The sequence below is a fragment of the Chanodichthys erythropterus genome, chromosome 18 (assembly GCF_024489055.1).
Source record: "Chanodichthys erythropterus isolate Z2021 chromosome 18, ASM2448905v1, whole genome shotgun sequence".
NCBI classification, from domain to species: Eukaryota; Metazoa; Chordata; class Actinopteri; order Cypriniformes; family Xenocyprididae; genus Chanodichthys; species Chanodichthys erythropterus.
In genome coordinates this window covers 16605228-16629700 of record NC_090238.1, presented here as the reverse complement: position 1 = coordinate 16629700, position 24473 = coordinate 16605228, and the positions used below count along the sequence as shown (strand labels likewise).

The window sequence follows — 24473 nt, the reverse complement described above, 5'->3', positions numbered from 1 at the left end:
TGTTTCCCATGGATGTTGAATATGAAAGCCGTGCCAGTTTAATGGCCCACACAGGGAGGCTGGTTCTAGATATACATATCTGAATTTTAAAACTTCAAAACTAGACATTTTGCTCTCCTTCTCATTAGATTGCTTTGCATGAAAGACCACAATAATAAAATTTTCCATTATTAGCCAAAATAAATAAGTGGATTATTAGCCAATGAAATAGCCTTGTGTAAAGGCCATGGCAACAGGCCACACCCTCTGAGCTCTGATTATTAAGCTTCACACGCCAGCGCTTTTCATTTACAGGATATTGTTCATTTACTGCTATCTACTTTCTAAAAGAATAAATTAAATCAAATCAAAACTAGAATCAAATGAGAGCTTATTTGCATTCTAATAAAAATTCGATTTTTACATTCTAAAAAAAAAAAAAAAAATCAAACAAAAGAAAGAAGATCATTTAAATATTTAAATTCAAGAAAGAGTGTTAAAAATGAATTCATATATTATTTATATATATATATATATGTATATATATATATATATATATATATATATATATATATATATATATATATATATATATATATATATATATATATATATATATATATATATATATATATATATATATGGGATTCTTTTTTTTTAACTAAATAATGGACAATATAAATGTTATTTATTTATTTATTAAATAAAAAAATTATAAGTTCAATTATAATGTTAGTCAAATTTTTTTGCACCAAACACGGACATCAATTTGACATTTTTTTCACTCTCTCTTTGGGCTCTATCACACACCCGGCGCACACACCACACACCAGCAGCCATATCACCCTGTAGCCCAAAAAAAGAGTAGGGGTGTAACCCCGACTTCAGTGCCCAATTTGCCCACTAGCCTCTGTCCATCATGGCCTTCTAATCATCCCCCTATACTGACTGGCTTCATCACTCTGTATCCTCTCCATCAATAAGCTGGTGTGTGGTGGGCGTTCTGGCACAATATGGCTACTGTCACATCATCCAGGTGGATGCTACACATTGGTGGTGGTTGAAGAGATTCCCCTTCCATATGTAAAGCGCTTTGAGTACCCAGAAAAGTGTCCTGGGTCATCAAGTGTTTTTTGCTAGTTTCAGCCCAACACAGTTATCATTTTTAAGTCCAGCGCCATGTTTTTTAAATAGCAAATGCACTCGTGCACATCATGGGCGTGCTGGTCTGAAAACGAGGTGTGTTCAGGCGCATTGTTGGTGTATTGCTATTTTGAGGCAACTGAAAACAATTGCACCATTGACCAACAAAAACCTGGTCTAAAGTCAATGGTCCAGTATTTTGTTGTTGTTGTTGTTATTTATAGGGCGCATTAGTAATATGCGCCTATAGGAAGGTGCACAACGCACGTACACTCTGCTTGTTACACACACAGGGACACGCAGCAGCACATTTTTAAATATTAAAAATATAAGGATTCCTCTCTGGAGAAGCGTTTAGTCTTTTTGCTTGCAAACTCTGCCATGTAAATAGTGAATCCGCCATGGTGCAAGCGCAACTGGCTTTTAAAGGGAATGGGAGATGAGACTCTGATTAGTTTATTGCACATTACGCCCAAAACAAACCCATGACTCATTAAAGGGATAGTTCACCCAAAAATGAAAATTTGATGTTTATCTGCTTACCCCCAGCGCATCCAAGATGTAGGTGACTTCGTTTCCTCAGTAGAACACAAATGATGATTTTTATCTCCAACCGCTGCCGTCTGTCAGTCAAATAATAAGAGTGATTAGGAACTTGAACAATAAGAGTCGAAAAAACTTCCATAGACAAATCCAAATTAAACCCTGCGGCTCATGACGATTGATATCCTGAGACACGAAACGATCGGTTTGTGCGAGAAACCGAACATTATTTATATAATTTTTACCTCTAATACACCACTATGTCCAACTTCGTTCAGCTTCCTGTTAGTGAGGTCAAAAAACGCGTTCTGGTGACGGAAGTGATGTCTCGCCCATAGACTTCAATGAGTGCGAGACATCACTTCCGTTGTCAGAGCGCGATCAGACCTCACTAACCTGATGCTGAACGAAGTTGGACACAGTGGTGTTTTAGAGGTAAAAAATGATATAAATACTGTTCGTTTTCTCGCACAAACTGATTGTTTCATGTCTCAGGACATCAATGCGTCGTCATGAGCCGCAGGGTTTAATTTGGATTTGTCTATGGAAGTTTTTTCGACTCTTATTGTTCAAGTTCCCAATCACTCTTATTATTTGACTGACAGACGGCAGCGGTTGCAGTTAAAAATCAGCGTTTGTGTTCTACTGAAGAAACAAAGTCACCTACATCTTGGATGCCCTGGGGGTAAGCAGATAAACATCACATTTTCATTTTTGGGTGAACTATCCCTTTAATAGACTAGGTACAACCCTTTTGGACCATGTGCCTGGCATATATTTGAGATTTCTGATTTCCTACTGACCAAATGTTGCAGTTTAATTCCCATAAATGGTCTGGGTTGGGCTTTGTGCTGCATTCTCTTACAAAGCAGATTGAAAGAGCAAAGAAAATCCTGTTTTCCAAGATATGTCTCCTTTAAGCTATATCAAAAAAACATGGACCAAATTTGAGCTTATCAGTGCTGTCAGAAAATAGCTGTTAGCTAAGCCGTTGTCTGCACACACACAAGACATTTAGCTCAAAGCAAACTATTTAACCTGAGTGAAACCCTCTTTAATGATCCTCCCTTAATCTTTGCTTTTGATTATTCACCAATAAACAGCCCCTAAGAGCCCGACACTCCTCACTTACATACACACGGGCCTAAACTCAATCTTTACATGTGGTTTCTACGCAATGACGAAAGAAAATTTATCTCATTAAAGCGAGTCTGTGCTCGTACCCCTAAGCACCGTGCTCTGTAAACAGAAGACGAGTGAAAAAATGAAATAATGGTGAACAGAGCTGGGTAATGAGAGAATATGGAGGACAATGGGATGATTTCCTCTCATCTTCTTTCCCTCCGCTGTGAACAAAACATAATACCTGGGTATTGCTAAGCAGCCTGAAACATCAACAGACAAGGCGAATAGCAATCCGCTGCGGTCATTTATTAATGTTTCCAAATAACAGTGCAGAAGGTAGCCATTAACCATGGCGGAACAGAAAGGAAAGCTGTTCCTGGCACACCCTCACACCTGAATACAGCTCAATTTACTGCATTTTCATAACAGCGGAGACTGATACAAGGATATGATGTCAAAATCACCCACTTAGAGCTAACTACTTCTGGCCCTGTATGTGGACTTTTATAAACTCTCTGAAAACACACTCAGACTAGTATAATTACTAACAGTGTTTATATATGCCTTGTCATTTATTTACATTTTTCTGAAATGTCTGAAATGTATATTTCCTATGGAAAAGGATTAGGGCCAAGCAATAATAAAAAAATAAAACCACCTCGAGATTAAAGTTGTTAAATTTCGAGAAAAAAGTCGAGATAAAATGTTGAGAATAAAGTAATAAAATTACGAGAAAAAAGTTGTAAAAGTTGTTAAATTACGAAAACAAATTTGTTAAATTATGAGAAAAATGTCGTTAAATTTTGAGAAAAAAGTCAATATAAAATGTTGAGAATAAACTCATTAAATTATGAGAATAAAGTCATTAAATTAAGAGAAAAAAATTTTAAATTATGAGAACAAATTCGTAATTTAACGAATTTGTGCTTGTTATTTAACGACTTTTGTCTCATAATTTAATGACTTTATTCTCAACATTTTATCTCGACTTTTTTCTTGAAATTTAACAAAATTGTTCTCATAATTTAATGAATTTGTTCTCGTAATTTAACAACTTTTTTCTAGTAATTTAATGACTTTATTCTCAACATTTTATCTCGACTTTTTTCTCAAAATTTAACGAGTTTTTTTCTCGTAATTTAACGAGTTTATTCTCAACATTTTATCTAGACTTTTTTCTCGAAATTTAACAACTTTAATCTTGAGATGGTTTTATTTTTTTATTATTGCTTGGCCCTAATCCTCTTCCATAATTTCCACCAGTGTCATTACAATCACAATTCAAATATTGTGTTTAACAACATTTCATTATGGAAATTACAGTGGTGGAAATGACATTTTCAACATTTTTGGAACACTGTAAAGTAGGGCAAACTCAAACAAATTAGTTCAATAAAATGTACTTTTATGAGTATTTAATATTGTATTTTTCTTTTGAGTAATCTGAATTAAGTAATCTGAATTGCTTCATTGTTTTGAGTTTTATGAACTTATTTCTTTTAATTTAGACAAACGTAAATTTACCTGAAATGGAGCTGGGATTTCTATTTCCCAGCATGCTTTGCCATGATACACGAAAGGGAGAATAAATGCCATCATGGTGAGGAGCGGAGCTTAAGCTTAGTTTGAGAACAGGTATATGATACATTTTCTATTTTGCCGTAGTCTTTCAGCAATTGCTAAGCTATGTTAATTTTATCAAAGCATTGTGTTACCAAATAGCATTAGAGTTATAGCTAGCAAAATTTCCACTATTAAAAATATAAATTGAGATTACATGATAACTTTATTTCTATTCTGTTCAATTATCTAGTTAGTTTTAACAGTTTTGCTATTTTAATAAACTCCTGGGACACAAAAGTGCCTGTAGCTGAATAAACACCCAATTATCCCTCACTATTTCCAAGGCCTGAATGGAGTGTTAAGGTGGAAAACAAATAGTCACAAACTCTCCTCAGTTTCACGGATGACAATGGCTGTATGCGGTAGAGCGTATGTAAAACTTTAAGGATTTCTGCTGCTGTGTTTTGTCAGGTCACAGCACAACAGACTGCTGGCCACAGGTTTACTGGAGCTTAATTTGGGCACTATGGATACACTCTCTTCCCCTGATAACAGTGCCCAGATGGGGCCGCAAGTGTCAGCATGGAGTCCTGGCCATGGAGGATGTCTGACAGCACAAATCCTCCCATGAGCTCCGGACACAACCACAGGGATTAGCACAAAAACCACTGGTTCACATCCAGCCAGAGAAGAAGTGTTACACTGGAGTCGCCACGGCTGAGGACATAAACACACCACAATATGCTCTCGCATTAGGTAGCAGAGAAACTGACAGCGCATGTCACATTTCATGTATAAAAATAGACAGGAATAAAACACCCTGTTATGGTTTATAAATGGATGCACTGTTCATTGTTCAACCAAGTAGAGAAAACAAATATTGGTAGCAGAGCACTACCTAGATATTTTGCCAGTCTTCTACAAGTACAATCTTTTATATACACACAGACAAGTTCGGCGTGGTCTTGCAGCTATCAGAGCATTAACAAAAGCTGATGTTCTTCGTATGATTATCTGTCGTCTCCGGGCGTATTAATATATACAAATTGCGTACAAACATACATTTACCTATCTATAGACCCTCCCCTTGAAAAAATGTGTGTGCAATTGGATGGCTGGTATGGGACACCGTACTTGTCACGTCACTTTCACTCTTTTCTGAGTGCTTACACTGATACACACATCTGAAAGCAGGCATCTCTAAGCGGACCTGCTTTCAGACACTCCTGTGCATTGATCATTGTAGTCAATCACAGACATATCTGTTGAGCATGTGAACACAATGGCCAATCAGAGGTGTTTGAGAATCAGTTCAACAGTGCTAGGAGTAATGCTAGGGGGAAATGCTGGTATACTCACATTTTTAAAATCTTAGTACCGAAATATGCTACAGCACGGAAAGTAAATGCTTTTTGAATGTCATTCCATGTCACCTTGAAGAAACACAACTGAGCTGTATTTCAATAGGTCTTTAGAGATGGGAAATTCCACCATACAATCATGACCCCATCTAGAGCTCTTCTGTAGGTGAAAAAGAAAACGGCACTTGGTGACAATTGCGGGCATGAAGATTAATTATGAAAGACGTCAGAACTGATAAAAGTGTAATTTAAGAGCAGTTCATCTCTAGGTCTCGGCCCTGTCACCGCCTCAAAGGGAGCGTGACGGCACTGGCGCACTGACACTGGCCTGTCACATTTTAATTACTATCACCCTCTACAAACAGACGAGAGAGAGAAAGAAGAGAGAGAGAGAGAGAGAGAGAGAGGAGGAAGATAGCACAGAGACAGTTCCTGTCATTATTTGTAAGACAGCCCTAACAAACATTCCTACAGCAACCAGAAGGCAAAATATACGGTTGGCTATGTTGTACTTTAGCTAATGTGAAATCTATGGTGATTTTGCATGCATTGCATACACTATAACATCACACATTTGTAAAATAACAATACTAAACAAGTCTTGTTCCATTCGAAAGCTTTAAAATGTGTTTTTCAGCATCAGTGTGGTTCTTGTGAGATTCATTTCAGCCAAGAGGATTCACTCCAAGTCTTCATGCACAAAGCAATTTGCAGAGGAAATCCCCTCTACTTCAGGGCTCACAATGTCTCGGCAAGTTGTAATTTAGTCACATTGAAAGCCAAATGTCTGTTTATGCGTAATTATTCCCATTTCTTGTGCTGCTTATGGTTCAGCCCCTTCGTGTGTGTGAATGGGAGCTTCCCTGAGGCATGTTCAGTAGCAGAGAGCAAATCGTAGCATGTAATCCTAACTCATGTCAGAATCCCTCTTTATGACTGCAGAGCTAATAATGCAAACATGTTTTCTGTCACACAAATCTGCTGGGCACTTTAAGCATGAAAATAAGAACAGTGTCTCAAACTGACTGAAACACAAGAGCATTGTGGGTAAATCTAAGACAATGAATGTTATGTGCTTCAAGTAAAACTAAATAGGTGTATTTTCTGAAGTTCATGTTCCATATTTCATCTCAAGCATGATTTTTACTGAAACTGATGTCTCCTTAATGAACAAATAAGCTGGCATTTGAAAAACAACGACCAAAAAAAAAAAAAAAAAAAAAAAAAAAAAAAAACCGTTATTAATGAGGAAAAAAAGTTTTCTTGTGGTGGAAATTGTCACAACTAATTTTAAATTATTTTTTAAATGTGATTTAATTTGTCATTTTATGTAATTTTTTTTAAAGATATTTTTTGTTTTCTTTATTTTTTTGTAATAATCATTTCAAAGAACACTTAATAATTAATAATTGTATTTCATCACTAACCCTAAGTTTGAACAACATTAATAGTGACACTTTTCTTAGCAATTACCACTAATAATTTCCATTTTTTCCACATTTGTTCAGTGCAAAGCATGCTGGGATGGATGTCTCTTATGTCACTTATTAATGTCATTGTATTTTAAATATAATAATATTTTGTATATTTTAATTATGAATAATTTTATTCAATACTTTTCATTTATTTTTAAGTGCAAATAATTTTTAATTTTGATGTAAAAAAGGTTGTTTTTTTATATTATAGAATAATTAATATTGTTGATGGATTTTTTATCACTAAACCAAAGTAAGCTTTAATTAGCAAGTAGCACTAATAATGCCCACAATTGTTCTATGTTCAGTGCAAAGCATGCTGGGATGTCCCTCATGTCACTCACCTGGGGTAATGTCATATTTTTAAATATATTAATATTTATATAATTTAATTCAATAATTTCATGCAATACTAACTTAAGTGCAATTAAATGTTTAATTGTATGTCATAATATTTAGTATTTTTAATTTTATGCAATAATTATTCATTTTTATGACAGATTATTTTTTTTTTTTATCACAAACCCTAAATATGAATATAAACAGTGATGCTTTTTGTAGCAATCAACTTTAATAATGCGCACAATTGTTCTATGTTCAGTGCAAAGCATGCTGGGATGTCACTCACCTGGGGTAAAGCCCCACCCCCACGTCCTGCAGCTCTCCATCACTGATGCTGAAACAGTTGCAGGTCACCTGTGTAAAAACATGAAAAAAGGTGTTAAGACATCACAGCATCTCAGTGAGGACATAATGATAACAATCTTCTCTCATAATTAGTTCTCCATTGTTAATTTGAGTATTTGTGTCTTTTTTTTCCTCCCAGTAAGAACAAAATTATGTGGCCCGCCAAAAAAACGTTTATGCAAATCTAAATTAACTCATGATTTGGTGATACCAGACTTGAATAAGTTATTCTGATTTCGACCAGATCCCAGATGTTCACTATCAATCCCCACATGGAAGAGCACAAGGGGTTCATTGAGTGAGAGTACATGTTTGTTTGTTTGGCTGCTGACTGATGGTCTGATTGCCACAGGGATGGTATGATGCAGAATTGAAGCTGGACAGAGTCCATCTCTCGTCCGTAACGAGGCACGGCAACCCAAAATGAGAGAGTGCAGGACGGCAGCAGGCAATTCAGATGGGTTTTTAGATAGGAGCTCTGCGGGATAGATGAGTGATGTGCGGAAGGAGAAAAGCAAACAGAACACAGTCATAAATAGACAGTGTGAGTGTTGTTGACATGGCAAACACAGCAGTGTGTGATTGCAGGTACATATCACAACAGAATCAATTATTAACAGAGAAAACGCATCCAAAAATGAACCAAAACGATTGTGCTACAGGGTCAGAAAAGCCACTGAATGTTTAAATAAATTATAGTTTAATACGTATATACACTTTTAAAGGGATAGATTAAAGCTCACCCTATTCTTCTGTGACTTTCTTTCTTCTACACAGGAGATGTTCTCAGCGTTGTCTAGGCTGCTTGTTTCATATAATGAAAGTGAATTTGAACTAGGGATGTGTAAAACTACATACTTTCAAAGTCAACTAGTCATCGAATTGGTCTTAAGCCTCGTATAATTAGGCAGGATTTTGAGTTCAAACAATAACAGGGAATCTGCATATTTTATAATGCATTTTAACTTTGCTTACAATTATTCATAAAAAGATATAATGCATTATAATGTACATTATGAATACCTTTGCATTATACATAAAACACTGTTGAAATTTAAATAATTTCCTGAAAGTCTGTCATAATTCTCAAATATCGTTCACATTTCTGCTTAAAATGAGCTGCAATGTTATTTGATGTCAATGAAAATCGGTCACAAGCTTGCAAGTTTGATGACATCAGCACCTGACATGACACATCTTGAATCAGCAAGTTTAATGTGTGCAAACACAATTGAGAATTGAGACATTGAGCATTGTTATTGTTAACTAAAGCTAAAACTAAAACTATTCAAAAGGTTTTTTGTTAAAAAAAACACAAAAAAATGTAATAAAATGTAATGAAACAAATAATAAAATTATTACATTAAAAACTTAAATGTTTATGTTTAAATGTTAAATTAAAAAAAAATGTTGCCTTAGACACTAACTAAAATAAAATGTTTAATTTAAAGTTCTAAAATTACTAAAACTGAAATAAAAATAAATTAAAGCCATGTAGAATTTTTCATAAAACAACAAATATCAATACAAATGATAAAATCAAATACCAACATTAAACAAAAACTTAAAGTAAAACTAAAATTGAATTTACAAAAATTAAGGCTGATTAAAAAAATAATAATATAATACTTAATAATTTTTTTCATGTTTTGGTGAACCATCTTGTGCTCTTCGCATATTGGTCAAATATGACAGATTTTTTATTATTATTATTATTATTTATTTCAATTAAATGAATGTACCATGTTTTAGTTTGATAATGTTTTTTATTTAATCCTGTATTTTTAGGGGATTTTATGGTAATAAATTATATTGATGCAGTAGTTTTAATCCATTTATTCACTTTTTGAGCATAGATCTGAAAAAGAAATTTAAAACTTTAGAAAATTTATAAGAAAATAAAAGAATTTATAAAAAAAATAAATAAAAGAAATTTTAAAATTTAAAACTCAAAACTGTTATAAATCTTGTATACGTTGGAGTGCAAACTTCAGTTTGGTCCCTTTTTAAAAAAGTGAATCTAAAAAAAAGTTATAGAATTTAATGTTTATTGTTATGAATTTTTTTTTATATATTAAATATATATTTTCCAAAACAAGCAAGAAAATCAAAGCCATAAATCTAAAGTTTGTTTTCCAAATTTGAGCCTGATATCTCAAAATATGAGCTTTCAGTAAGATTTTGTTTGGGCGCAGAACCAAACGTTTCCACTAGATGAAATTCATTTCCCATTACCCATTCATATCCAATGCGGTCATTTTTGACTGCAAGCAATAGAAAGTGTGACTATTTTATTCAGCACCATTTAACCTTTTCTAATCATGTCTATGAATTGTTTTATTTGTGTGTGTTCAGCAAGTGCAAAAATCTTTACCAAGTTTCGTACGATTCTATCATACCATTTTTTTCTAAAAAAGCAAAAACAAAAAAAAAAAAATTCCAGTCAAAAATGACCGAAGAGCACCAGCTGATTAAGAAGAACAGTCTATTGAAATTGTTGAGGCTGCATTATAATATTCATACCCACCACAAGCATACTGACCCAGAGTTTGACCCAATGGATTGCAAACATCACCTCATTCCCAATGAAGAGCTAATGCAAATCAAATTAAATACACTGGAAAAATAGTATCATGCACACAAGAAAAAAAAAAAAAGAAAGAGTTGACAGGCAAAAACACCCATTGATGTTGCCCTCGTCGAAAACATATTTCTGGCACATGCCCAACTAATTAATGGCTAATATATGTGCGGAGCTGCTGGGAAGACTGGCGGCTCTTCATGTGGCGCCATTGCAGAGTCTTTCATGTGGGGAGCGTGAGATGGGTTTCAAAAGGTGTGACTGAACGACTGCTTGGTTGCGATCTCACTGACGACAGGCAGAAGTGTGTGTGTGTGTGTGTGTGCATATAGCATGTCTGAGGTCTTGCATCTCGTTCCGTGTCTCTGCACTACACAATCGAGAAATGGATCCGCGCTCACCCTATTTTAGTTACATGCCACTTCATTATTCACATATTGTTTTCTACATTCTGAAAATAAAAAAAAAAGCATGTAAAGATGGACAAAAGACCTCTCGTGCTTTCGACGGAAGACAAAAACAAACATGGTCTTGAACTAGATGATGTGGGATAAATAAGTCAACGTAAAATCCTCTAGATCTGAATGCAAAAAAAAGTTAACATCTGCCAAAGAAAATGTAAGAAGACCTCTGTTCTACATAAAAACACACTGACACTGTATTCCTTTACAATTGCTTGGCAAGTAGCGAAGTTCTCAATTCAGCAATTCAGTCAAAGAGACATACTACAGGGACAAACAAAGAAGGGTCACCCACATAAAAGATCATAATATATAATTTGCCTTGATGGGGTGAGAGAGAGATTTAAGAGAGTTGTGCTCGAAACTTTACATACACTGTATGTAATGTGTAATATGTGAATAATGTTAAAAAATAAGAGGGATCATTAAAATTTCATGTTATTTTTTTTTTTTAGTACAGTCCTGAATAAGATATTTCACATAAAAGATGTTTACATATAGTCCACAAGACAAAATAATAGCTGAATGTCTAAAAATATCTCTGTTCATAAGTTTACATACCCTTGATTCTTAATGTTTCATTACCTGGGTGATCCACGACTGTTTTTATGTTTTGTAATAGCTGTTCATGAGTTCTTAATCCAGTTTTCCAACATCTTTTGCATATTTGAACCCTTTCCAGCAATGACTGTATGATTTTGAGATCCTTCTTTGACGACTGAGGAACTCATACACAACTATTACAAAAGCTAAAAACATTCACTGATGCTCAAGAAGGAAACATTGCATTAACAGCAGGGGGTGTGAACTTAAATTGGATGCTTAGGGTAAATTACACTTTTTTGTCTTCTGGGAAAAGGAAAAATAAACAACAAAAAAAAACATGCTCACATAAATACATCCCTTTATGATACACTATGTTGAACATGTAAAGTCAGAGCAGCTATCCGTGTTGAACTGGTGGACAGATATTCTACAGAGCTCAGTATCTCAGAAGCAATGCTTCACTGACATCACACCAACTGTACTGCAGACCTGTTATCCAATGGTGTGAATCACTTCTCTACATTTCCTGCCAGTATGCGCCATCTGCACACACAACACATCACACTCAGAGTAAATGGTGTAGTTGTGTTTGAACTTTTGGGAACTTTTAATGGAGAAGATCGTTGGCAGAGTTTTGAGGGTGGTATGTAACAGTATGTTCCCTCACAAATTCTGTACCATATCATCTTCTCTCTAAATAAATGCATAATTAATTTCAAACCTCTGTATTTTCCATGTCTTAAAACAAATAACAAATACAGTAACAAATGTATTGGTCATGGTTAGTTCATGTTAGTTATAATAGATTAAGTTATCAAATGAACCGTATTGTAAAGTTACCGAAATTGCCAACTTAATCGGTTATAAAACTTGCATGCTTTGGAGCATGACTTCAGTTTGGTCCCTTTTTAAAAAAGTGAATCAAAAAAAAAAAAAAAAGTTATAGAATTTTATGTTTATTGCTATGAAAAGTGCCGAAAAATACTCTTTTAAATTTTTATATATTAAATATGGTAACACTTTAGTATGGGGAACACATATTCACTATTAATTATGACTTTTCCCTCAATAAATTCCTAATTTATTGCTTATTAAAGGTGCCCTCGAATGAAAAATTGAATTTATCTTGGCATAGTTGAATAACAAGAGTTCAGTACATGGAAATGACATACAGTGAGTCTCAAACTCCATTGTTTCCTCCTTCTTATATAAATCTCATTTGTTTAAAAGACCTCCGAAGAACAGGCGAATCTCAACATAACACCAACTGTTACGTAACAGTCAGGATCATTAATATGTACGCCCCCAATATTTGCATATGCCAGCCCATGTTCCCAACATTATGAAAGGAATTAGACAAGGGCAGAATCATCAGACTAGGTAAGCAAGCAAGGACAATAGCGAAAAATGGCAGATGGAGCAATAATAACTGACATGATCTATGATATCATGATATTTTTAGTGATATTTGTAAACTGTCTTTATAATTGTTTCGTTAGCATGTTGCTAATATACTGTTAAATGTGATTAGTTACCATCGTTTATTACTGTATTCACGGAGACAAGAGCCGTCGCTATTTTCATTTTTAAACACTTGCAGTCTGTATAATTCATAAACACAACTTCATTCTTTATAAATCTCTCCAACCGTGTAGCATTAGCCGTTAGCCACGGACCATACTATTAAACTCATTCAGAATCAAATGTAAACATCAAAATAAACACTCTACTTATGCGATTAGACATGTTGCATGACGAACACTTTGTAAAGATCCATTCTGAGGGTTATATTAGCTGTGCAAACTTTGTTTATGCTGTTTAAGGCAAGCGTGAGCTCCGTGGGCAGGGACCGTCAGCATTTAAAGGGGCCGCACAGCATAAATCGGCTCATATTTAAAGGGATAGTTCACCCAAAAATGAAAATTTGATGTTTATCTGCTTACCCCCAGTGCATCCAAGATGTAGGGGACATTTTTTCTTCAGGCGATCACAAATGATGATTTTTAACTGCAACGGCTGCCCTCTGTCATTCAAATAATTGCAGTAGATGGGAACTTCATCTATAAGAGTGCATAAACCTTGCTTAGACAAATCCAAATGAAACCCTGCGGCTTGTGACGACACATTAATGTCCTGAGACACGAAACGGTCGGATTGTGTGAGAAACCGAACAGTATTTATATAATTTTTTACCTCTAATACACCACTATGTCCAACTCCGTTCAGCTTCCGGTGAGTGAGGTCAGATCGCGCTCTGACAACGGAAGTGATGTGATGTCTCGCGCTCATTGAAGTATATGGGCGACACATCACTTCCGTCTTCAGAACGCGTTTTTTGACCTCACTAACAGGAAGCTGAACGGAGTTGGACATAGTGGTGTATTAGAGGTAAAAAATGATATAAATACTTTTCGGTTTCTCTCACAAACCGATCGTTTCGTGTCTTAGGACATTAATGTGTCGTCACGAGCCGCAGGGTTTCATTTGGATTTGTCTAAGCAAGGTTTATTCACTCTTATAGATGAAGTTCCCATCTACTGCAATTATTTGAATGACAGAGGGTAGCGGTTGCAGTTAAAAATCATAATTTGTGATCGACTGAAGAAAAAATGTTACCTACATCTTGGATGCATTGGGGGTAAGCTGATAAACATCAAATTTTCATTTTTGGGTGAACTATCCCTTTAATGATGCCCCAAAATAGGCAGTTAAAAAAAATGATGGCACCTTTAAGTTTAGGTATTGGGTAGGATTATGAATGTAGAATAAGGTCATGCAGAATAAGGCATTATTATGTGCTGAATAAGTACTAATAAACAGCCAATATCCTAGTAATATGCAAGCTAATAAGCTACTAGTCAAAAGAACGTAACATAAAGTGTTAAATATATATTTTCCAAAACATGTTTTCCTCTAAAACTGCAAGAAAATCAAAACCATAAATCTAAACAAGTTGTGTTCCAAATTTAGGCTTGATATCTCAAAGCTTTCAGTAAGATTTTGTTTGGTTGCAATACCAAATGTTTCCACTAGATGAAATTCGTTTCCCATTTCCCATTCATTTTTTTTCAACATTTTTTCGGTCAAAAATGACCAAATATATTAAGATGTTTGCTTTTGAAAACTTGAACTAAACTAATGTGACTGGTGAAAACATGTAAGTCTAGAACTTGGCAGCTATAAAATGCCAAAGTCTTACATTTAGAGTCATTGGTCAGACACACCTGCTTACATCTGCACTGGAAACCCATCAAAACATAAAACAGCCCAGTTCATTCACATTCCAGAAAAGACACAAAGAAGAAACAATGCTGCAATTTACACACACTGAACATCCTCAAAAAGGTGTTCAAGTCTCTATCCATCTTCAATAGAAAGTTCAAAAAAAAAAAAAAAAAAATTGTTCTGGTCATCATGTCATTCTAAATCTGTATGACTTTCTTCTGTGGAAGACAAATTTAGATGAAATTCAGAGGGATTATGATGTTGCTGCACTTTTCCACAAAATGAATACAGCAATCAGGTGCTTTTAAATTGCATTAAATTGATCTAAAGGGAAAGAAAATAAATTTGTAATGCTCCAAATAAATGCTGTTCTTTTAAACATTATATTCATCAAAAATCAAAAACATTAAGCAGCACAAATGTTTTCAGCACTGATAATAAGAAATGTTTCTTGAGCCGCAAACCAGCATATTAGAATGATTTCTGAAGGATCATGTGACACTGAAGACTGGATGCTGAATAATCAGCACAAGAATAAATTACATTTTAAAATATATTAAAAATAAAAAAAAACTGTCAGCAGGGCCGAAAAGCACAAGACTGTTACTGTCAGCCCAAAAAATGCCAACCACACCAAAAGACATCTCAACTCAAAGTCCTACCGCAAACGCTCCCTGGACAGCAACCAGAACTCTGTCAGAGCTCATCAAAAACACAGAGGCTCCCTGGGAAATATAACAGTGCACATTTTTGTCCAAAGGCTGCTTTACATGTACTGAAGGGCTGCCCATCAAAAACAGAAAAGAAAAGGGGAAAAAAGGAAGAAAGACATGGCCAACAACAGAATTACATTAGAACAACAACAACACTGTCTCCTCTCTGTCTCATCAGCACACCTGCTTTCTACAGGGATCAAAGCAGGTGGTTCCATCACAATGGCAGAATCCAGGCGAGATGGAGAGGATAGCTGGTTTCGAGAAGGCTTTGGAGCCTTCGCCACTCAATATAATAAATAGGTTTCTGTTCTCGTCTGGCCCTCCCCTCAGATCTGCAATGCAGCCCAGGGGTCTCAGAGCAACTCATGGACCTGAGTCGTGAGGAGTGTTTTTCAGATGAATCTGACACGCCAGGTCTCAGAGAGAATTTCTTTAATCAAAGGCTGTCTCCTCTTTCCACCGGAGGTGCGAACACTGGGAAAAAAAAAAATCTATACATGTGTAGCCTTTGGGGAAACATTAGGTTTCTGACTTGGGCTAATTTTTCTTTATACAATCTTGGGAGAAAATTAAATTGTGTCACAAGGGGTACATTCATTTTATTTTTTTTCACTTTGTACAGAACTTAAAGGTCTATTTAAAGTGAATTATTAAATGGAGAGCTCTATAGAGCATTTCCGGCATGCCAAAATACACAATATATTTACAGCTATGACAATAAAACTCCAGCTAATGTGTACACCACTGCACAGCACCCATAACGAACAAATATTAATATGAATTACCATGTTTGATACTAATATAACCCATTTATAAGGGGTGTGACGATCATCTTGTGATGAATGTCATTTCAGTTCTATTTTCTGAGTATGAATTATCATATGAAGTAAAAGACAACAATATTCAAGTCTCTTCAGACCTTAGAACTGTACATGAGCTTCTACAACTTTTGACCTCCTAACTGAACTCCTTTCCACAAACTGATCATAGAAAAAAAAACAGTTAAAATAAAAATTAATAACAGAGTTTTCTAGTCTTATTAATTAATTTAGTCTTATTAAGTGCAAATAATAAGTGCAACCATAATCAAAGTACTCTCTCAATATTCAAAGTGCAAATAGAGACGAAATTTTTCTTCAAGCACGATACAGAGCTGAGATATGGTTATAACTAAACAGCCTAGCCTAAGATAGCTTTCATATTGGGAGATATTTGCATGCATCAAGAAGCTGCTTTAAAAATGTGGGTATTGAAATCACGTTTGAATGCGCGCTCGCATTTTACTTTCGCTTTCGCAATTGCCTGTACTCTGTGAATAGGGAGCGACGGTGCTGAGCGCGCATTCTACAAGATAAGACATTTGTCAGATGCTTAGGCTCTGTTGTGCAACAAATCCTACGCCATGGTCTTGTCAGTCATCTCGTCACTTACTCTCGTCACATGATCAGTGAACTCTGATTCCTGCTGCACTACGTACAACTCTGCAGCTCATGTGGGAACTGAATTAAATAGTTTTTATTTCTATAAAAAGCAAAATGACAGTGGAGGCGTAATGTAAATGTAGTGGTGGCATATTCTATACTAATTTCACCCTCATATTAATTAGTCATGGCAAAATCGCGAGACAGCTTTTCACCTCGACGAGAAATCTTAACAAGTTACATTTTAACAAGATCTCGTCATACCCCTATAACAGTGGTTCCCAAACTTTTTAGCGTGGAGTACCCCCTGAAGGGATTCCCATCCTTCTACTTCCACTTAGACTGCAGTCACACCTTTTCCATTAAGGGGCAATATTTGCCCCCTATATTGATTTTTCAGTGCATATTTTTACGTTTATGAATAACTTTATAAAATAAATAATGTTTTAAATAAAAAAATGTTTAATAGAGAAATATGCAATGATGGTAAAAGAAATGACAAAGTAAAACTGCCAGTAGGTGGCAGCAAGTCACTGTTTTTATGAGTGAGTCATTGAGTCATTCATTCAGTAACAAAGCAAGTGGCTGTGAATGAATCATTGAATCATTGACTCTCACGATTCGTTAAGCCGCATTCGTTGTTGCAGTTCTGCTCTGGTTTTCGTTAGAAATATTTTTTCGTTGCAAAATAGAGTAAATATTGACAGAACTGTGTTTAAAATGTATGTTTTGTTTTTTGACCTGTTGTGTAATAATGTCACATTTGCAGTCATGTGGATATTTGGGTACAATTGCATTCTTCCTCGTTATCAACATTAAATACAAGAACTCACACAAGGTATGTTTTTGAATTGAAGAAAGTTTGAGTCTTAAATTGATATAAATACACTATCTGTGTCTATATTTGTTCTTCATGCAAGGTGCATTGTCGAGAACGGCAATTTAGCCCGATTTAAGGCAGCAGAATGCACGCAATCTATATAGACATGCTGCTTGTGTGGATGCAGTCATTTTAGACTGCAAAACATGAGGTAATTTGATTAAATGTAATGGATTTACATTTTTGCCCATTAGAAATACATGCTCGGTTTTAATATTATTTTAAAGTATGGAGTTAAATGAACTACTCCGCATTTTGTTCGCGTACCCCCTTTTGTCACCTCACGTACCCCAGTTTGAGAAACACTGCCCTATACAATTTATATATTTATTGTGTAAATACTGAACATTTTCCCCTGGTAAATGTTAAAAATGTCATTCTCACCACCATCAATTCCATCACAGAATGCTATTAAATAAAAGATAATCTGACGTGTGAATGACGTTGTAGAAGTGTTCATTAATTTCAGGGGAATGAATGAATGAATGAATGAATGAACGTCAGTCAATTGCAAATTAGACATTTTGGGCAAAACATTCAACAATTTAGTTTGAAAAATGTGTTCTAACATACATGTTCTAAAATTCCACATGTCTAAAAGTGCTTATTTTTGAAGAATCACCTGTATCTGACTTGTAAAAACTGTTTACATCTTCAACAAGATCATAATTACTTTTTTTAAAATGAAACTTCTGACCTCTCCCACTTGGCCTAACATGTAAAAACAAACTACAAGGACTGCCTTGTGTGCTTTCTTTGTTCCTCAACATTTTAGAGTTCCTCAATTTATGATAACATTATCATTATTATATAATTAAAAACAAAACATAGATATATTTTTGCCTTGTAAGCATTACCCTAGTAGTTACTAATAACTTCTAAGTCGAACATTTAAAATCAAGAGACATTTTTATGATCACACACCACAAACACACACTATTCACACACTCTTCCTCCAAATTGAATTACTGACTATTATTTAGTCCATCCCCAGTAGTTGTACATCCTTAGTAACAAGCTAATTCAAGTAGGCATGTGCACTTTAGAAAACGATTTCCAGCACAGTACTGCAGTACTTCCTGTGGATGGCTTTGTCTTTGTATCCCAGCATGCCTCTTTGCCCTCCTCATCTAAATGCAGAACAACGTACATACCTGGTTATGTTTGTATGAGGGCTTTTCAATCTCAGCGGTAAGTCTTACGCCATTAGGGAGCACAACTGTTATTTAATGGGAAGGGAAGGAAGCTAGGAAAAACATCCAATTAAACCAACAAGAGGAGTGCTGGCTAGTTTAGATGCATCAAGCTCCTCCAAATCTGTGTCCTCCCTGACGAAATCCTCCGGCTGGAAGACGCACCCAAGCACAGCATCAACATCTGCAGTTCAGACTGGGGTTCTCTTTGGATGGTGTGCAGCCTCGGTCACCTCCAGGAGAACATCTTTAATAAGAGCAAGCAGTCTGAGACAGAGATATGTTCATTATACTGAAGGCCAATTTGAAAAACAGGCCATTAGCAAGTATTTACAGAGTGCTAATACTATGGGGAGCCATGATTTTCTTTCCTCTCTTTTGGGAGTACAGGGCGATCTGCCAACAATGCTAATGTAGGTTTGGAGCAGGCACAGTGCCCGATGCTATAAATAAAGGTTGCTTGTGTGGTTGGTTGGTTGGTTGGATGGACGGTAGAAACCATTTAAGGTCGGTCTACATAAGGGAGGATTTGAATTTTCTAAAATAAGGAGATGAGGAGAAGGGTTTGATCATCTCACTGACTCGTTGCTTATATAAAAACACTACAGTAAGATCTGACCTCTCACACCCACAGCAACCAGTACTGAAGGGAGTGAGACATTATATACAGTAAAAAGAAATAGTCATATACAGTTCAATTGAAAACGATGAATAAAGTATAGTGTAATATCTCGATGCCAAGATCACAATTAATTTTATTTGATCAATTTAAAATTACATATATTTTGTTATGTATAAAATTATATTTATGTATATATTATATAACATTATGAATAAAATCATACCTAAGTTCAGACCTAATCAGAGTTTAGTCTCATTTCCCAAAGAAGCACATTTTGCTGGATGAATCAGTCAGCTTGTGCCTGTGTGTGTGTGTGTGTACAGCTTGTTTGTCTCAGTGTGATAGAGAGTGAGTAACAGCAGGCTTCTTTCACATGATGGCATCTCCACCTGTCTGCTCTGACATCTAGGTACCGTGTGACATCCGTAGCCCATGGCGACAGGACCTGCATCTTCTCCACAAACACTCCATCTGCAGTCAGTGTGTGAAGCAACTAGATTAAAACTAGCAAAATCCATCCGTAACGGAGCTCAGACGCAGAGACGCAGACTCACATTCCCACACCCTGCCTGCTGACCTTTACCACTGTAAGAACTTCTGTGAAATTAGTTTTGTGGTATTTCCCCTCCTAAGGTAAAAGAGAAGCATTGGCTCCTAATCGTGCCTTTGTTGGGCAACTATGTGCAGGAAGAAGCATTAAGAACTGCCTTGTGCAACTTTTTTCTTTTCTTTTTTTTAAGCTATGACTTAGGTGTGTTTTTGTCATAAGGACTGCAGATTTTCTGTGCAGGATTGGTTTATTCTTGCATTTTGTGTATAAGAACTGTTGTGGCGGCCGGATCAGAGCCGTTGTGCTCTAATCTCTGCGGTCTGCAGCAGCTCAGGTATGTCTCACCTGATAGTAGCACATCACTGCACAGTCTGGTGTGAAGAGATGATCCATGACTGTAAGATTATACCACCAAATGGTTTTAAACACACACACACGCACACACACACACACACACACACACACACACACACACACACACACACACACACACACACACACACACACACACACGTCTGTCTGGTTTTCTATCCTTGTGAACTGTATAATAAACTTTTGAACTGTATAATAAACTTTAAAGTATATAATTAATAAATAATGTATATAATTACCTGACAATAAATACATGTTAAATAATTAATAATTGTATAATAATATAATAAATAAAGTAAATAAAAATAAATACATCTAAATTAATAATTTCATGATTTAAAATACATTAATAAATAAATGATTTAAAATAAATAATTTAAAGGTGCCCTAGAATCAAAAATTGAATTTACCTTGGCATAGTTAAAAAACAAGAGTTCAGTACATGGAAAAGACATACAGTGAGTCTCAAACTCCATTGTTTCCTCCTTGTGCAAATCTCATTTGTTTAAAAGACCTCCGAAGAACAGGTGAATCTCAACATAACACCGACTGTTACGTAACAGTCGGGATCATTAATATGTACCCCCCAATATTTGCATATTCACGGAGACAAGAGAGCTGTCGCTATTTTCATTTTTAAACACTTGCAGTCTGTATAATTCATAAACACAACTTTATTCTTTATAAATCTCTCCAACAGTGTGTAATGTTAGCTTTAGCCACGAAGCACCATCAAACTCATTCAGAATCAAATGTAAACATCCAAATAAATACAATACTCACATGATCTGACGAATGCATGAAGTATGCATGATGAACATCTTGTAAAGATCCATTTGAGGGTTATATTAGCTGTGTGAACTTTGTCAATGCACTGTATTATAGTTGAGAGCTCAGGGGGCAGGGAGCACACGATTTAAAGGGGCCACAGCCTGAATCAGTGCAAAGTTAATGATGCCCCAAAATAGGCAGTTAAAAAAAATAATTAAAAAAATCTATGGGGTATTTTGAGCTGAAACTTCACAGACACATTCAGGGGACACCTTAGACTTATATTACATCTTGTAAAAACTGGTTCTAGGGCACCTTTAAAGTAAATTATTAAAGTAAATTACTAAAGTAAATAATTTAAAATAAATTAATTAATTAATTAAAATAAATAAATATTAAATAAATATAAATACATTTAAATAAATAAATATATTTTAATAGATAAACAAATAAATAAAAAATAAATACATTTTAATAGATAAACAAATTCAAATAAATAAATTAATTAATTTAAATAAATTAATTAATTTAAATAAATTAATTAATTTAAATAAATAATTTTGGATGGATGGATGGATGGATGGATGGATGGATGGATGGATGGATGGATGGATGGATGGATGGATGGATGGATGGATGGATGGATGGATGGATGGATGGATGGATGGATGGATGGATGGATGGATGGATAGATAGATAGATAGATAGATAGATAGATAGATAGATAGATAGATAGATAGATAGATAGATAGATAGATAGATAGATAGATAGATAGACCAACCCCCAGAACCTCAGAGCTGGACATCACCATCTGTGCCACCATGCTCTATGCCCCTCAAATACTGGCATAGATAACGTGTGTGTGTGTGTGTGTGTGTGTGTGTGTGTGTGTGTGTATGCACTATAAATAAAGAGCCACTGTCAGTCATGTGTTATCAATGATGGGAATCAAACAGTCGGGGGAATAAATCACACCCACAGCAGGGTGCGAGTGGAAAAATGGAATATCCACATCCTGCCAAAAATATCATATTTCTTTAGTCAGACACACCACTGGATGAGCTCCAATCCAAACTATATGTATAAGGTAAAGCTACATAGACACACTGAATGAGTTTCCAACAGAACATGTTATTTTAAGTCAGACTTCCAGCCAACAGTGTATACTGAAGTTAATGTAAATCTACAGTAATGCAGCGGTAAAACAGCCAGTCCTTGTAAATAAATACTGCACAAGGTAATACATACAATTTATGTTGTACAAACACATACAAATATATGGTGTATACTATCGACTTCAAATTCAAAACAGACGGCCTTCATATTTCCTGGTATCCCTTGATGCAAAGACGCTGGGATATATTTTACAACTCCCTACATTCTTGCTTAACTATATACTAGATCACAGAAAGCCAATACGATTACTAAGAAATTGCATTGCATCTTTGAGGCTTAGAGTAAGAATTAAACTTCATGTGCATTGGCAACATGCACTTTTAGATTTATTGGCCTACCTCTTCTTCACAGGAGGCTTATTCATGACCCCATGGACACATTTAATACGGTTTTCCTTCTCATGCTGTGAAAGGTTTGTATTATGAAGACATGGCTTAAAGCATTTTTAATACTGCAGACTGATGCCAGAACAGACTTCATAAAATAAACAAGAAGGAGAAATTGTACTGTAAACATGCGGCATGACTTAACGCAGGCATTCTCAATTAGAGAAAAAGATTGGAGTGAAAAGCCAGGTAGCAAACTCACGTTATTTCACATGTTAAATCAAGTTCTTATTGTGTGACTCATTAAAAACATCACGTAGTGTGTAATTACCTCCTCAATGAAATATTTAGCTGCACTGTGTTCTTCATGAATACTCTGCACAATGGAGCTGAATTTGACAATAAGTTTTAGCGAGCTGAAATGTGAATGAGTTTAATAACAGTTTTCTGCACAGCCTGCATAATAAATACATTAAACAGGTTTTCTTAAAGCATACAGGTACAGGTTTTTAGTTTAATGCATTATAATACACAAATAAATATGAATGAATCTAAAGTGAATGCACTTTTGCTAGTTTAACAACATAAAAAATGATCGGCGCATGGTCAAAAAGGGTTGTACCTAGTCTCTTAATGAGTCATGGGTGTGTTCTGGGCGTAACGTGCAATAAACCAATCAGACACCGTGTCCTAACCAGACACGACACGACACTGCAACAAGCGAGAAAAGGTAACTTTTCCATGTTAATCAGAGTTTTCATCCTAACCAGCCACGATGGCGACACAAATATTTTATTTTAGAAACGGTTTCTATTTCTCTGCGACGTCATGGCTGGAACAGCAACACAAAGTATGGCAATTATATTATCAGGTACTGTTTATGTGCTTATTTAATGTTAAAAGTGTCTAATGTGAGTTTGAATATCATTCTTCTGTGTTCCCAGCTTTTTAGCTGTAATGAAAACAACACTGGCTAATTGACCTCAGATCTTGAAAATAAATAAATGGGCACAAGAAGGTTCAAACTGTCGACTCAATGCAAACTCAGGTGTATTCTATGACAAAGATTGGTTCAGTCACTACATATGTACTTTAAATAATGTTTAAATGGTGTAATGAATTGTACTATGTACTTGCCCATTCCATTGTGTCTGCTGTGCTCTTGCCAAGATAGCCTGCCCACACTCTCTTATGATTTGCTGTGGTTTTTGATTGATTTTAATTGCTTCTTATTGTCGCGTCACGTCTAGTGTGGACAGTCAAATTGCTCGTCGCTGGAATCTTATCGCATCGCACCTGGTTAGGACATGGTGAGAGTCTCATCTCCCATTTCCTTTAAAAGACAGGTGTGCTTGCAGCATGGCGGATTCGCTATTTACATGGCAGAATAGACAGCGTCAGTTTAACTACATGTGTGTATTGCTGCGATTAGTCAAATAATTAGCCAATTTCATTCGTCATTACTGCAAATAGGTCCTTCTGATACATTCAATGACTATCCATTATGACATGTAGGCATTTTTATCTTTATGTACACAATAATTATCTTTTACATTGTAATCCTTTTATTTTTAATATTTAGCATGTTTGTGTGCTGCTGCACGTCACTGTGTGTGTAACAAGCGCATATTCCTAAATCTGATTTTTTGCTATAACTGGATCCCCGGTGCATCTACCAACCCAGAAATTGTGAAAAAAAAAAACAACCCAGTAACTTTGTTTTGGAAAGCCTTTCTCTGCAAGCATGTGAAAAAAC

At 35.4% G+C, this 24473-nt stretch overlaps 1 protein-coding gene across 1 annotated transcript in view; it reads right to left on the bottom strand.

Moving 5' to 3' along the window:
- Positions 1 to 24473, bottom strand: part of smyd3 (SET and MYND domain containing 3) — a 203515-nt gene that overhangs the window by 43400 nt on the left and 135642 nt on the right. The window contains exon 6 of the mRNA XM_067367651.1: positions 7818 to 7885. Within this exon, the coding sequence (XP_067223752.1) occupies positions 7818 to 7885 (68 nt within the window). The remainder of the gene's footprint in view (positions 1 to 7817; positions 7886 to 24473) is intronic.